Here is a 14588-nt window from a genome sequence, read left to right as displayed (position 1 = left end):
CAGTTGAGTATTTTTTGATATTAATTTATTATATAGATAAGGACCACGGTACGAAATGGAAAAGTTCGAGAGATTTGTTTTTTTAAAAGGTACGTTGAAGTTTCCCGTTCCTCTGGTATGGTATCTATTTTTGCTATTTTGGAAAAAATTCTTTGAAAAGTAAGAAGGAACAAGTCCAAGTTTATATTTGAGCATAAATAACAAATTTTGGAATATATTGATTTGATATACATTTAATGCTTTCAAATTTTTTAAAAGTGGCTCAGCATGCGAGAGTCTATCCTTATTAAAAACCATTCTTGCAGCATGTTTTTGCTTTCGATATAGTGTGGTTAGTTTGGATCTATGAGTACTCGCCCATGCAACATTAGCGTATATATAGTAGCTTTGTATAAACGAGAAGTATAGAAACTTTAAATTATCAGGAGACAGAATAGAACTAGCTTTGTAGAGGATACCAATGTTTTTTGATATTTTGGTATTTAATATATCTATATGTGATTTCCATGAGATGTTCTCATCAATAAGTATCCCAAGAAATTTAGTTGCTTGGGTTCTCTCTATTTCTTTAGTATCTATATTTAGCGAAGGTAAATCGGGTGGTATTTTTTTAAGGTTAGAATGAAAAAGAATGTATTTGGTTTTTTCTGTGTTTAACGATAATTTGTTAGATTTTAACCAACTGTTTATTTTTTCAAGTTCATTATTTGTAGTTTCATAAAGTTTTGTAATTGATGAGGATGCATAAAATAAATTGGTGTCGTCCGCGAACATTATGAAATCTAATTTACTTGAGGCTTTAGGAAGATCGTTTATGTATATTAAAAACAAAAGAGGTGCAAGAATGGAACCTTGGGGGACACCGCATTTTATTTTGAGTAATTTTGAAATTTTTTTTCCATGAGCAATAACGCATTGTTTTCTGTCTAGTAAAAAATTTTTGAATCAGTTTAGTGCAACACCTTTTATCCCATATTTTTCCATTTTCCTAATTAAGATAGCGTGATCTACCGTGTCAAATGCCTTAGATAAATCAACAAAGACTCCAAGGACGTATTTTTTGTTTTCAAAGGAGTCATTTATATTATTTATAAGATCAAGAATTGCGTGTTCGGTTGAATGTTGCTTTTGGAAGCCAAACTGTTTTTCATTTAGGATTTTGTTATTTGTTAGATATTTATACAGTTTATTGTATATTACTCTCTCTAAAAGTTTTGAAAATACAGGTAGCACTGAGATAGGTCTGTAGTTATTTAGTGTAAATGCATCACCGGTTTTTAATACTGGTATTACCTTAGCTATTTTTAATTTATTCGGTACGGATCCTGTAATAATTGAAGATTTAAAAATTTCATAGATTGGTTGTTTTATCTCCGGAAACACATTTACAACTATATAGCTTTTTTGCAATTTCTAGTTCTTCATCGTTTAGTTCAGAGAAAATATTTAAACAGAAATGTTGGTTTGTGATATAGGTTTCGAAGGAGATATCAGGGCATTGAATTTTTGAAGCCATATTAGGGCCTATGTTTGCAAAAAAGCTATTGAAGTTTTCAGCGATAGAAGTTTTGTCGATATATTCAGTTTCGTTAACGATAATTTTATCGGGTAAATTATTTGATTTAGTATAGTTTTTACCTATTATTTCTTTCAATATGTTCCAGGTTTTTTTAATATCACTTTTGCTTTTTTGTAGTTGTTTTGAATAATATACTTTTTTTGAATTTTTTCTAATTTTTTCAAATAGATTTTTGTATTCCTTTTATGTAGTTAAGTTAGTTTCGTTTCTGTTTTTTAAATACTTGATATAGAGTTTTTGCTTTGTTTTTGATGATTTTCTAATCCCCTTAGTTATCCATGGGCAGTTTAGATACTTTAGTTTTATTTCTTTCTCTTCAACAGGAAAATGTTTATTGTAGTGATCTAGAAAAATATTTATAAATAAATTGTATGCGGAATTTGTGTGTCCAAGGTTACATTCTTGATACACTTCATCCCAATTTACTACCGATAGCGAGTCTTTAAAATTTTTAATGGAGAACTGATTGATTTTTCTTTTATATACTTTAGTTTTAGGATTGTTATAGGTTCTTAAATCTTGAGATAATGAAAAATAAATAGGAAAATGGTCTGAAAAATCGGTTTTGATAATTCCTGTTTTTAAGGAAGTTTCGAGAAATGTATTTGTTAATATATTGTCTATTGCAGAGACGGAGGTTGGGGTTATCCGAGTAGGTTTGTTAATGATTGGAAGGATACATAATTGAAACAGATTATCAAAAAAGAGTTTAGTAACCGCGTTTTCTTTGTAGTTTAGACTGTTAATATTTAAATCTCCTATAAAGAAAATATTTTTTCCCTTGTCATTTATTTTAAGAAAAATTTCATTTAAAAAATTTGAAAATTTAGTTATATCACCTTCTGGAGGTCTATAGCAAGTGGAAATTATAATATTTTTTGATTTATTACCCGTTATCTTAATAGTAAAGACTTCGCTATCAGTGTCTGAGATGGAGTCTGTCTTACTTTAAACACTTGATTATCTCGGATATACGTTGCGATCCCTCCTCCCCTTTTGAATGTTTTTCTTTCAAAAGATAATAGTTTATAATTTGGAATTTGAAAATTTGTGTTCGTTTGAAATAATTCATCAGAACACCACGTTTCAGTTATGCAAATCATACTGAATGAGTAGTTGCAATCTATTAAAAAGTGTTTTAGTTTATCAAAATTTTTATTTATACTTCTTATATTTATGTGTATTGCAGTAAAATTATTTTTTAGAGTTTCGAGTTCAGTTTTAAAAGTTTCTATTTCAAAGTATTTCGAATCAAAATTATTTCTGTGAAAAATTTGCGCTTCAGAGTCGTAAAAATCATTTAATAAAATATTATTAGCGGTTTCGAAGACGTTGCAACGCAGCGTTTCAAAATCTTTTGTTTTGTTTTTGTTTTCGTTAGTCATTGCGTAAAGTGCGGTAAATTAAAACGTGCTAGCATAATAAAAAATGTACAGAACTATTTCACATATCTCGACGTTAAAAATTAAAATTATTTACGAAAATCTCTGACGAATATTTTATCATATTTGATAATAGCAAATTTACCTTCCTTTCGAAATCTTTTTACATCTTCCCAAAGCTTTTTTCTTATTTCCATCGTTTCGTTCGCATAGTCTTCATTAATAAATATTCCGGTTCCTTTGAGTTTTTTTGATAGCGTTAAAATTTTATTTTTGTTTTGAAAGTCTAATAGTTTTATAATTATAGTTCTTGGAGATTTATCTTCATTAGTTTTCCCAATCCGGTGAGCTCTTTCAATGATTACGTCTTCAGAGATTCCCAGTTTGTTTCTAAATAGATCTTTAACTTTCTTTGTACAGTCATTCCAAGATTCCATGGGCAGCTCAGTTAAACCATCAATCCTTAGATTATTACGGCGTGAACGATTTTCAAGGTCAATATTTTTTTTTTTTAGATTGTTAATTTCCATGGCTATCAAACTGTTAGTTTCCGAAATTTTTTTTAAGAAGTTTTCTTCCTGAAAGTTGATACTTTCCTTTATTTCATTGATGTCTTTTTCAATTATCATAACCTTCGATTTGCTTTTATTGAACTCGTTTTCAAGTTTGTCGAGCCGATCTGTTATTATTTTTAGATTAGCACTTATGATATCGCTAAATATCTTTTCCTGTTTTTTTAAAAGGTTGACAGTTTCACTAAGAATACTTTTTTTTTGTTCTTCCAGTTTAGTGGTTATTAGTTTTTCAATATTTATCATTGTAACTTCCATATTGCTGATCTCTTATATATTTATATAATAGATGAGCAAGATTTAACAAGACATAACAAAAACAATACCTTTTTGCGTTTAAGTCGGTCAATTTTCACTTAAATATGTAATTTTTTTGTTTCAATTTGGGACTTTTCACTTTAATTTGGCATTTTTTCATTTTAGTTTGTCAATTTTTATTTTAATTTGGCCAATTTTTAATTTAATTGGCGCGAAAATTTTATCAGACAAACGAGTTCTAAAAGTTTATTAGAATTTAAATAAATTCATCAGGGGGTAAATGTTAAAATAAAATATTTCATTTTTAAATTTAATATGTCTTAACCCATGAGCGTGCCATCAATTACTCTTGATGCCGCGGTTGGGGCATAATTTAAATAAATTCATCGTAAATGTTAAAATAAAATATTTCATTTTTAAATTTAATATGTCTTAACCCATGAGCGTGCCATCAATTACTCTTGATGTCGCGGTTGGGGCATAATTTAAATAAATTCATCGTAAATGTTAAAATAAAATATTTCATTTTTAAATTTAATATGTCTTAACCCATGAGCGTGCCATCAATTACTCTTGATGTTGCGGTTGGGGCATAATTTAAATAAATTCATCGTAAATGTTAAAATAAAATCCTCTTGTGTTCATACTGTACCATAGGGCACGAATCCATACTGTACTCGAGACGTCCATGACATACTTAAATCGATAATGTATGTTTACCACCCTAATAATACAGACCACATGATAACTACTTGTAAAACGAATAATTCTACTCCATCACTGATACTGTCTACACATTACACTTACGTATCTCGACTATTGTTTATTGTTATTGTTTATTTTACAACATTATACTTATCATTTTTTAGTAATTTTCTACTCTGAGGCTCTTTGTTTTCCACTGGACATCTGTCCTTTTGTACTTTTATCTCACTATGCTCAACTCTGTTTAACTTATTATTCATCCCTAAGGCGTTCACTGCTCGGTGCAGCTTCACTAAAATGCTTTGCATTTACAACATAAAATATTTCATTTTTAAATTTAATATGTCTTAACCCATGAGCGTGCCATCAATTACTCTTGATGCCGCGGTTGGGGCATAATTTAAGGAAAAAATTTTCAAAACAAATGCATTTTACATGTACTTTTTCATAAGTTGAATAAAATTTGTTTTGCGTATTTTTATTTAAGTTTTTTGTGCCAAATTAAAATGAATATTGAAAAAAGTAAAATGAAAGCTGACAAATCAAAATGAAAAAATACCACATTAAAATAAAGAGCAAAAATAGTTAAAAAAGTGTTTTCTTTTCAACTTACTTGTTTAAAGAGTTTTACGACTACGAATCCATAATTTCCGTTTCAATTTAGTTTTTTTCTATCAAAGTATCTGGAAGCTTTTAGGTTTAATATTTTTTTTTTCTTTTGTGAGCTTGCTGTTAATAAAATATTTATAGTATTTATAAAATAAACAAATGACTGGCGCAAGTAGAAGACACATTAGTGTCTTATCACCAAGCTCGTAACATTCCGTTAATAAATTCTGATATATGTATATATTATATATATATATATATATATATATATATATATATATATATATATATATATATATATATATATATATATATATAGGTATATATATAGATATATGTATCTAGATGTAGAAATAGACATAAATATCATTAAGCATCATGCATAAAATAGTAAAAACAAATAATTATAATAAATTCACAACTTATTTCGAATAATAAATGAAAAATAAATTAATGATAAAAAATAAAAAAAAATTAAATAAATAATGATTTTTTTATTATTATTATTATTATTCTATTTTATTTTGCCGTTTAACAAATTTGACAGTTTCCATAAATTTACAATTAAGTTAATGGCCGGAGCAAGAAGAAGGCATAATTTGCCTTATCGCCAAGCACCGTGTTACAATTTATAATTTTTACAAAGTTGCTTCAAGAATATATAACATAAAAGAAAAATTAAATGAATGTTTAGAAAAGATATATAATAAATAAAGTAAAATATCGTTTAATACATAATATCATAAATAGATTGAGTAAAAGTAAGAGTTAATATATAAAACTTTATATATATTTTAAGTAAAATATATAAAAGATAAAGTAAAATATCATAACTAGATTAGGTAAAAGTAAAAGTGAATATATAATAACTTTATATATATAAATACGCACAAAAAATAAAATAAAAAGCGAGAAAATGTGATTTTTGATAATGATTATTGTCAAAAAATTTTAACCTTTCTTTTTTTTTTTTTTTTTTTCTTTCGAATAATTACGAAAATACGAATAATTAACTTGTTTTTCAGTTTTTAAATTATATATCTGATCTATTTTTAAAAGAAAGACTTATAATAATATAAGTCAAAATCTGCGTTTAAAAATAACTGTTTTGAATCAGTTTTAAACTGATGAAGAGATTTTTTTTTTCCGGAAACAATGTTTGGAAATCTTTTCCACAAAAGTGGTCCGCGATTCTGAATTGAATAAGAAACTTGTTTAGAATAAGATTTTGGTATAACAAAGTTGTTAGCGGAAAATCTTGTAGCATATTTATGGTGTATTACTTTAAAATAAGTTTCAAATATTTTGGGGGACAGTCCAGACTTTGTTTTATACATGAACAGTAGAACAAGATGGATATTAAGTTTGAAAATATTCAGGGCACCATTTACACGTAAAAGAGGTTCACAAGGAACCGCTCTACCAGATCCAAATATGATTCTAACAGCATGTTTTTGCTTGCTATAAAGTTTTTTTGGCTTAGTGTAATTAGTACTTGCCCACATGATGTTGCCGTAAGTTAAGTAACTATGTATAAAGGAAAAATATAAACTTTTTAGGGACTTAAAATTTAAAAGTGGCTTAACTCTATAGATCATGCCAATGCTTTTTGAAATTTTTTTTCTATAGAATTTATATGCACTTTCCAAGATAGCTTTTCATCAAAGTTCACACCTAAAAAATTTACAGATATTTGCCTTTTGATGTTAGTTTTATTCATCAAAAGATTGGGAAGAATAAATGGTACTTCCTTTGTTTTGCTTGGTTTGTGGAAAAGAGAAAATTTAGTTTTTTAAACATTCAAAGACAATTTGTTGCATATAAACCATTCATTTACTTTTTTTAATTCTTCATTTACTACTGTAAAGTGTTTCAATATTTTTGTGAGAATAAAAAAGATTTGAGTCATCTGCTAATAAAATAAAATTTAATAGGTTTGATGTTGAAGACAAATCATTTATGTATAGTAAAAAAAGTAAGGGTCCAAGTATAGAACCCTGTGGGACTCCGCAAATTACAGTTTTTTTGGTCGTTTCTAAATTTTCAAATTGTACATATTGTTTTCTGTTTGAAAGGTAACTTTCAAACCAGAGTAAGTTTGTCTCCTTTATTCCGTAATATTCCAGTTTTTTTATTAGAATGGAATGATTCACCGTATCAAAAGCTTTCGACAGATCAATGAAAACTCCTAACGTATAATAGTCTTCTTTAAAAGCAATAGATAAGTGATTAACTAACTCTACTATTGCATGATCTGTTGAGTGTTGCTTTTTGAAACCAAATTGCTTACTGTATAACATGTTGTTTTCAGTTAAATGATTATACAGCCTATTGTACACTATTGTATTTAAATAAATTTCAAAAGCATATGGTATTAAAAAAATTTAATTTATTTTTATTTATGATCAAAATAAAAATAAAAATTTTCAGACTTAAATCTTTTCATATAAAATGAAAACATATCATTTGATAGTTTGATGACCACCTGATAAATATAGCTTAAAAGAAAAAATAGCTCGGTTGCGAGCTTTATAGTTTCATATTTGATTCAGGGTCATCGCATTATTACGTCACGCAGAAAATGGTCATTTTTGAACCTACCCGTTCCTATATTAACATTGTTTGTAAAGCGGAGGTAAATATTTTTTAAGCATTCTAAATTTTTATCGTTAATATTCAACCATGCGTAATGACTATTTATTTAATACATTTATTTATTTTAACTGATTCATTAAGAGGAAAAGGAAATGGAAACCCATGGAAATTTATCTTGCTGTTTCTAAGGTAAACTAAAAAAGATCCAAACACTTTAAACAATGGTTTTTGATTTACACAAGTAATTGAAATGAAATATTTATCTGAATTTTTGCTTATGTCTGCAACTTTGTAGACATAAGCAAAAATTTTACCTGTCAGTCTTTATATTTTGGTTACATCTGTTTCTTTTACTGCTTTAGTAACAACTACACTAGTATTCATTTGTTGTCGCAATAATGATTAGCCTTGGCTATAACATTAGGAATGGCGCAAATTTGACATCGTCTTTTTTAATTAACAACGGAGATTGATGGACAATAAAAATCAAATGGGTGTGGTTGAATACATGAAAGAATATCTTGAGGAAATAGAAGTTCGAACAAATATCAAAAACGAAGACCTGATGAAGCTGGATTCTTTAAAGGCAACGCTATTATTCCAAAGTCTCACAAAAATACGATAATATCTTTACACACAAAATTATATTTAAAAAAAAACTGCGCGTCTAATCAATTAAAAATCAATTGTAAATTTTTATTACACTTTTAGCAGAAATAAACTAGGATGCCTTCTTTCATATTATAAGCACAGATAAAGCATGCTTTCTTATTGTAAATACAGATAAAGCATGCAATAAGTTTTTCGATTCATTTTAACAACTTTATTATACTTCATTATAAATTTTGTATGTAATTCAGCATTACAAAATGGTTATAAAATTTGTTTTGTATACTGTGTATATGCGTTGTATATTATGTATATTATTGTATATTTTTTTCACCTCCCCAAGGCCGAGAAGGCCACTACAGATGAGGAGGCTACTTGTGGTTATAACCCTCTTTCAACTCTTTAACTCCGAAACACGAACCTTGACAAACAAGGCCGCAGCGCGGAGAAACAAGTTAAGCGCGGTACTACCAGGGACGTGGCGGAAATCGAACTCGGAACCTCTCGCTTATGAAGCGAGCGCTCTACCAGTACACCATTACCGCATTTTTATTGGTGCCGCAACTAGCAACATTAAGATAATCTAGAAAACAACGAATATAGAAGAATGTATTTTAAGAAAATTTGATTTAGGTACAATTTTGCTTGACAATGTATGGCGGTATTTTTAGAAATTTTATTTTCGATAAAATTTATATGGTTTTCTGACGTTATATTTTCAGTAAGGAGGACACCTAGGTATTCATTGAGTTTTTTTATAACTATTGTGATTCCCGATGTCAATACCGCGGCTAATGAGTCGGAGCTCCCCCTCAAAAACCAGCCATTAGGCCCCTAAAATCTTTAAATATTTTCACAAGGTATTACCTAAAAAAAATCTCCTTAAATTTTAAAAAGGCCCCCTAAAATTGCTCCAGAATTTTCAAAAATATGGTCTATAGTTAATAAGGTCTATAGTTAAATAATATTGAAATACCACCTTTAAAAATTGGAGCCAATCTTGGATATTTCAATTCGTCGTTTAGGTATGCTTTTAAACATGTATTGTGAGGTTACTTAATTTCGTTTAGGTATGATTTGAGACTTTTATGGTGGAGTTATTTTTGCTCAATTCTTAAAAAGCATTTTAAAAATTGAGCAAAACTTTTACATATTTTTCAAAAAAATAAAAGCTTCTCAAATCTAAAACTTTCACAGGTTTTTTCATTTTGCTGAAGTACTTAATATAGTTTTTTTTTAAAAGATTTAATAAAAAGTTCATGATTTTGTAAAAATTTGTGCTTGATTTTTATTTCCTTCACCTAAAACACTTTATTGTGCACACCAATAAGCTATCTATAAATTACAAACGGAAAGGGAGTGGGGAAGAAGCAGCCATGGCGCAGTGGTAGCGCACTTGCCTTATAAACGTAAGATCCGTGGTTAAAACCCCTCCAAGTTTTTTGTGGTTCAAATCTTACCAAGTTTTGCAACATTGTGATAAGCCCCTAAGGACCTCTTAGGGCACCAAAAAAAAAATAATAAAAAGATACGAATATATAACAAATATTGAGGCTAAAAAGAATTTAATAAAATATCAAAATATACGGCAATTTGTACAAATTATTCCAAATTAACATGAATTTTATTATATCAAGGTCATATTGTTCAAATTATTATAGAACAAATAAATGTAACAAATACCTATATCAAAATTACAAAAATAAAATACGTACTAAAGCGTATGGGGAAGGAGGGGAGGGCTCATTTTACGCACTAATTGAAATAAAATTTCTTGGCATTGTTTATTTTCCTAATTTATTGTTAATAAATAATTGTTTATGAATATATAACAAAAATTTTTTAATATATATATATATGTATACATACATACATACATACATACATACATATATATATATATATATATATATATATATATATATATATATATATATATATATATATATATATATATATATATATATATATATATATATATATATATATGTTTTTAACATCTTCGCTTCCAATATGGCTGAAAGCAAGCACAATTGGAATTGGAAGTTACAAGAAGAGAAAAGATAAAGTTTATAGAGCAAGATAACAATTGACAGACGACTTGAAAAACTGCGAATTATATAAATCAGGAAAAAAAGATTAATATTTCCAAAGAATTCCAAAGAACTGATGTTCGAGGAAAAAAAACTAGACGAATAGGAATTTTTAGGACACTTAGGAAAATTCACAGAAAAAGGATGAGATTTAATTGAATGACAAGTAACACGAGAATATTTTTTAGAAGACGGCACAAGAGACATTTGCTCTTTTGAGCAGTGCCCATTATAGTATTTGTAGAAAAGAGAAAGAGAAGCAACATTTCGATCATCTGATAATGGTTGGGGGATTGGCTGCAAGAGCAGGTCCAACTATGTTTACAATGCCTTTTTCCACCTTGTCTCCAGATGTGGCAACAGTATTCCATCCAAGGACGGGTTTGAAATTTATAGAGATAAAAAATAGAATCCGGAGTAAAAAAGTGTTGAGCTCGATAAAAAGGTGCAACCTTAGCAGATGCTTATTTTGCAATTGATTTGATATATGGTTTCCTAGAAAGATTTGAAGTAAGAGTTTATCCTAGAAGATGAAGGGTAGATGATTCATCGAGTACATTACCGTTCATAAATAAATGAAGATAAAAATTACGATAACGATTGGCTGAAAAAAAATTAGGTTTTATCTAAATTAAAGTTTACCAGCCTATGTGAGCCCCATGCTGTAGTTGAAGTGAGATCAATTTCAAGCTCAAATGCCCCTCCAAGTAATCAGAGAGTGTTGGCTGCTTATCAAGACAACAATAAATGGTAGTATCATCAGCGAACAATGCCACCTAAGAGGTGAAAATATCTGGAAGATTGTTAATATAAGTTAAAAAGAGTATAGGGCCAAAGATAGAACCTTGAGGAACTCATGAAGTTACAGGATGTAAAAAAGAGTGCTGTTCATCAAGAACAAATTTTAAACTATGATTGGAAAGGAAGGTTTAATTAATCTTAAAGATGTTTAATGAATCACCATAAAAAAAAAGACACCAAAAAAAAAAAGGAAAAGTCCAGCATGCCAAACTTTATCAAATACTTTAGAAATGTCAAAAGTGACAGCCTTAACTTCCCCACCTCTATCTAATGCACAATAAAACCTATCGGTTAATACTGATAGCAAATCAGCTGTAAAATAAGAAGATTGAAATCCATATTGATGATCAGAAAGTAAGTTATTAGATTCAAGATGAGAGATTAGGTGCTTGTTAACTAAAGATTCAAAAACTTTCCTTTTGATAGGAAGTAGACTAATGAGACGGTAGTTACACGAGTCAGATCGCTCTTCAGAACTATCAAAAATAGGGATAACAGATGCCGCTCTCCAGCATGCCGGAAATCAAGACTCTGATAAGCACTTGTTAAATAGATTTGAAAGTAAAGACAACAGCTCCGGAAAACACTTCTGCAAAAATGTAAAAGGTATGTAGTCCGGGGCCACAAACTGTAGAAGAGTCTAAGCAGGAAATCACTTTAAATATAGAAGCTGGAGTGATACGAATATCAAGCAATGGATCAACCTGTTTGTCGGCTATATCAGGCAGAGCAGAAATAGTGAAATCAAGAGATAATATTGATGAAAAGTTCTTAGCAAATAGTTCAGCTTTGTCTATAGGTGAGGTGAACTGAAGGTGAATCTGAACCATACAAAAGAGGTGGAATAACAGATTTTCCCTCTTTATTGATACAGTTAAAGATTCTCTAAGTCTAAGAAGTCACGAGAGCCTAATTTTTGAGATAAAACACGAAATTTCATGACCTGAGAATGGCGGACTTTGGCGTTAGACAAAACCTTTTTACAACGGTTTCTAGCAATAATAATCAGAAGTCTGTTTTTTGCAGAATTGTTTTGCTGATAGATAGGGAAGTAATGGTTTCGAATGGAAATTGCAGCGGCAAGTTCTGTCCAAAACAATTTTTGCAGCAGCAGTTTTCCAATTGAAATTACAAATTGTTGTAGCTTGATTTAGAATTCTTGAGAGGGACCATAAAATTCCGTGCTAGCAAGAATCCAAGAGGTTATGTAAGAACCACATTTATCAGCAGGAAGACGAAAAATTATTACCCAAAGGCCATCACGAAGAAGATCACGGAAAAAGTCCCAGTCAGCTTTAAGGTAGTTGTAAGAGGTAAGATGATGGCGGGATTCTGATGATGAAGAAGAATAAGATAATAATTTTAGAGAGATCAAATCGTGATCAGAATCACCTAAAGGTGAGTTTGGAGAAACGCCTGCAGAGTCACTGACACTAGAGCCGAGCCATTCAGTATATTGAGCATTAAAGTCACCAAAAACAACAATATTAGCTGATGGATAAAGAAAGAGGGTTTAATCAATTTGATCAGAAATAATATCGAAATGAGTGCAATCTTGAGATGAAGGAGAGTGATATAGAAAAAAGAGAAAGGCAATAAAGTGAATTGGTGCTAAACGAAAGCACACGAAAGAATAGTTGGTGGATTCAAACCAAGTTTCCCGACAAATGCATGAGTTCTTACAAATGTAAATGTCCAGGCCAAGCATGTGACAACTGGAGTCTTTACGAATTAAAGGAAGATAACCATCAACACTAAGATCACGAGATGAGACAGCCGAACTCAAATTAGTCTCACAAAGAGCAAGTCGGTCTTGTGAACTTTTGCAAAAGATAAGACTCAACAGAAGAAAATTCACTTCAAAGACCACGAATATTAGTGAATCATAGGTTTAGAAAATTTAATGATGGCAATGGCTTTTTGTATTTTTTAGTTTTGGTACTTTAGTCATTTTTAAATTTGTTAAAGAACTTGACTCAAAGCATAAATAGCACTCAGTACACTGTTTAATAACCCTAAGCCGTAACAAAGGGCTGCAAATGTGGCTTTGGCAATGCACACCAAAAGTACAAACAGGGACACCATCCACGCACTGGTAGTACTTTGATACTTTACAGCTATTGATGGAATCAGCCTCTCTGAGAGCTACCATAGTGTTCAGGAAACCTGACTACCACCCGGCCTCAGAACAACAAAACTGAATTTTAGAGCTGTACCATCATTAGGAGATAATAGAATGAGTTGCCTAGTCATAAAAACAGAGACAGAAGCAAAACCCATGCATTGAGTCAAGAAGATCCAGCATTTAAAATCGTAAACTGGAAACAATGTATTAAAAATTTATCTGCGCCAGCCTAAGAAATGAAGAAGGGGTGCGAGGCTGGTCAACTGATAGAATCTGTTTATCCCTTTTGACTTTTGCATAGGAGGCCTTCTAGGAGACAGTTGCCGGGTGCTTTTAACATTTGCCTCAGATAAGTATTTTTATCAAGACACTATCTCTCTCTGTTTCTCTCTGTTTCTCTCTCTCTCTCTCTCTCTCTCTCTCTCTCTCTCTCTCTCTATATATATATATATATATATATATATATATATATATATATATATATATATTAAAATTTTTTTTCTTAATTTGTAAAGTTTTTTCTAAATTAATAATTAGGAAGAATGGGATGAGGAGAAGGAGGGGGGGGGGGGTTGAGAGGAAAGGAGAAGGTATTTTATAAGCCTATGTATATTAAAGTACGTATCGTAACAAGAGAAGCAGAAGGAGTCAAATTTTTAAATTTTTTACGTACGTACTTTATTGATGACCCCTGAAGAACTTGGTTAAGATAAGTAAAAATGCAAATAAAGTTTATATAAAAAAATTGCATAAACTTTATTTGCATTTTTACTTATCTTAATTATCGAGTTGTTTCCAGTTTACTTTAAGTAAATTATTACTAAACGCTTTAATATTATACTCAAGCTGCCTTTTTAATTCCGTTAGTACTTGGCTATTATTCTCTTTTTAAAAATCAGATATAAAAAGACTGGATAGTGGTTGCATGTATCGCTTTAAATAACTTTTAGTTGAATGATGCATCTTTTTAAATAATTAATATAAATGTTACCAGTGAGAAAATCAGTTCAAAAAGTGACGCGAATTAACCTTTTAATAAAGAGAAATATCCTTGTATTAAAAAAAAAGGGCTAAAGACGCAGGGGCAGATCGAGGAAATTTAATGTATACATTTAACTTTTTCATAAGGGAAATTAAACCGCCCTTCTTCTTTAGAATAGAATGCATAGGGATTGTAAAAACTGACCTATATATATATATATATATATATATATATATATATATATATATATATATATATATATATATATATATATATAT

At 29.6% G+C, this 14588-nt stretch overlaps 1 protein-coding gene across 1 annotated transcript; it reads right to left on the bottom strand.

Annotated features, from left to right (window-relative positions):
- Positions 1–3050: 3050 nt before the first annotated feature.
- Positions 3051–3791, bottom strand: LOC136074571 (putative leucine-rich repeat-containing protein DDB_G0290503). Its single transcript, XM_065786905.1, has one exon. The coding sequence runs from the start codon at positions 3789–3791 to the stop codon at positions 3051–3053; it is 741 nt and encodes a 246-aa protein (XP_065642977.1).
- Between the last annotated feature and the right edge of the window lie 10797 nt (positions 3792–14588).

The sequence above is a fragment of the Hydra vulgaris genome, chromosome 01 (genome assembly GCF_038396675.1).
Source record: "Hydra vulgaris chromosome 01, alternate assembly HydraT2T_AEP".
Classification (NCBI taxonomy): domain Eukaryota; kingdom Metazoa; phylum Cnidaria; class Hydrozoa; order Anthoathecata; family Hydridae; genus Hydra; species Hydra vulgaris.
Note: the sequence above shows the minus strand (reverse complement) of the source record. Positions and strands in the feature narration are given on the sequence as shown.

Bases quoted from the DNA above. Each gene is read 5' to 3' on its own strand.
- LOC136074571 (XM_065786905.1), bottom strand. From the start codon at position 3,791: ATGGAAGTTACAATGATAAATATTGAAAAACTAATAACCACTAAACTG.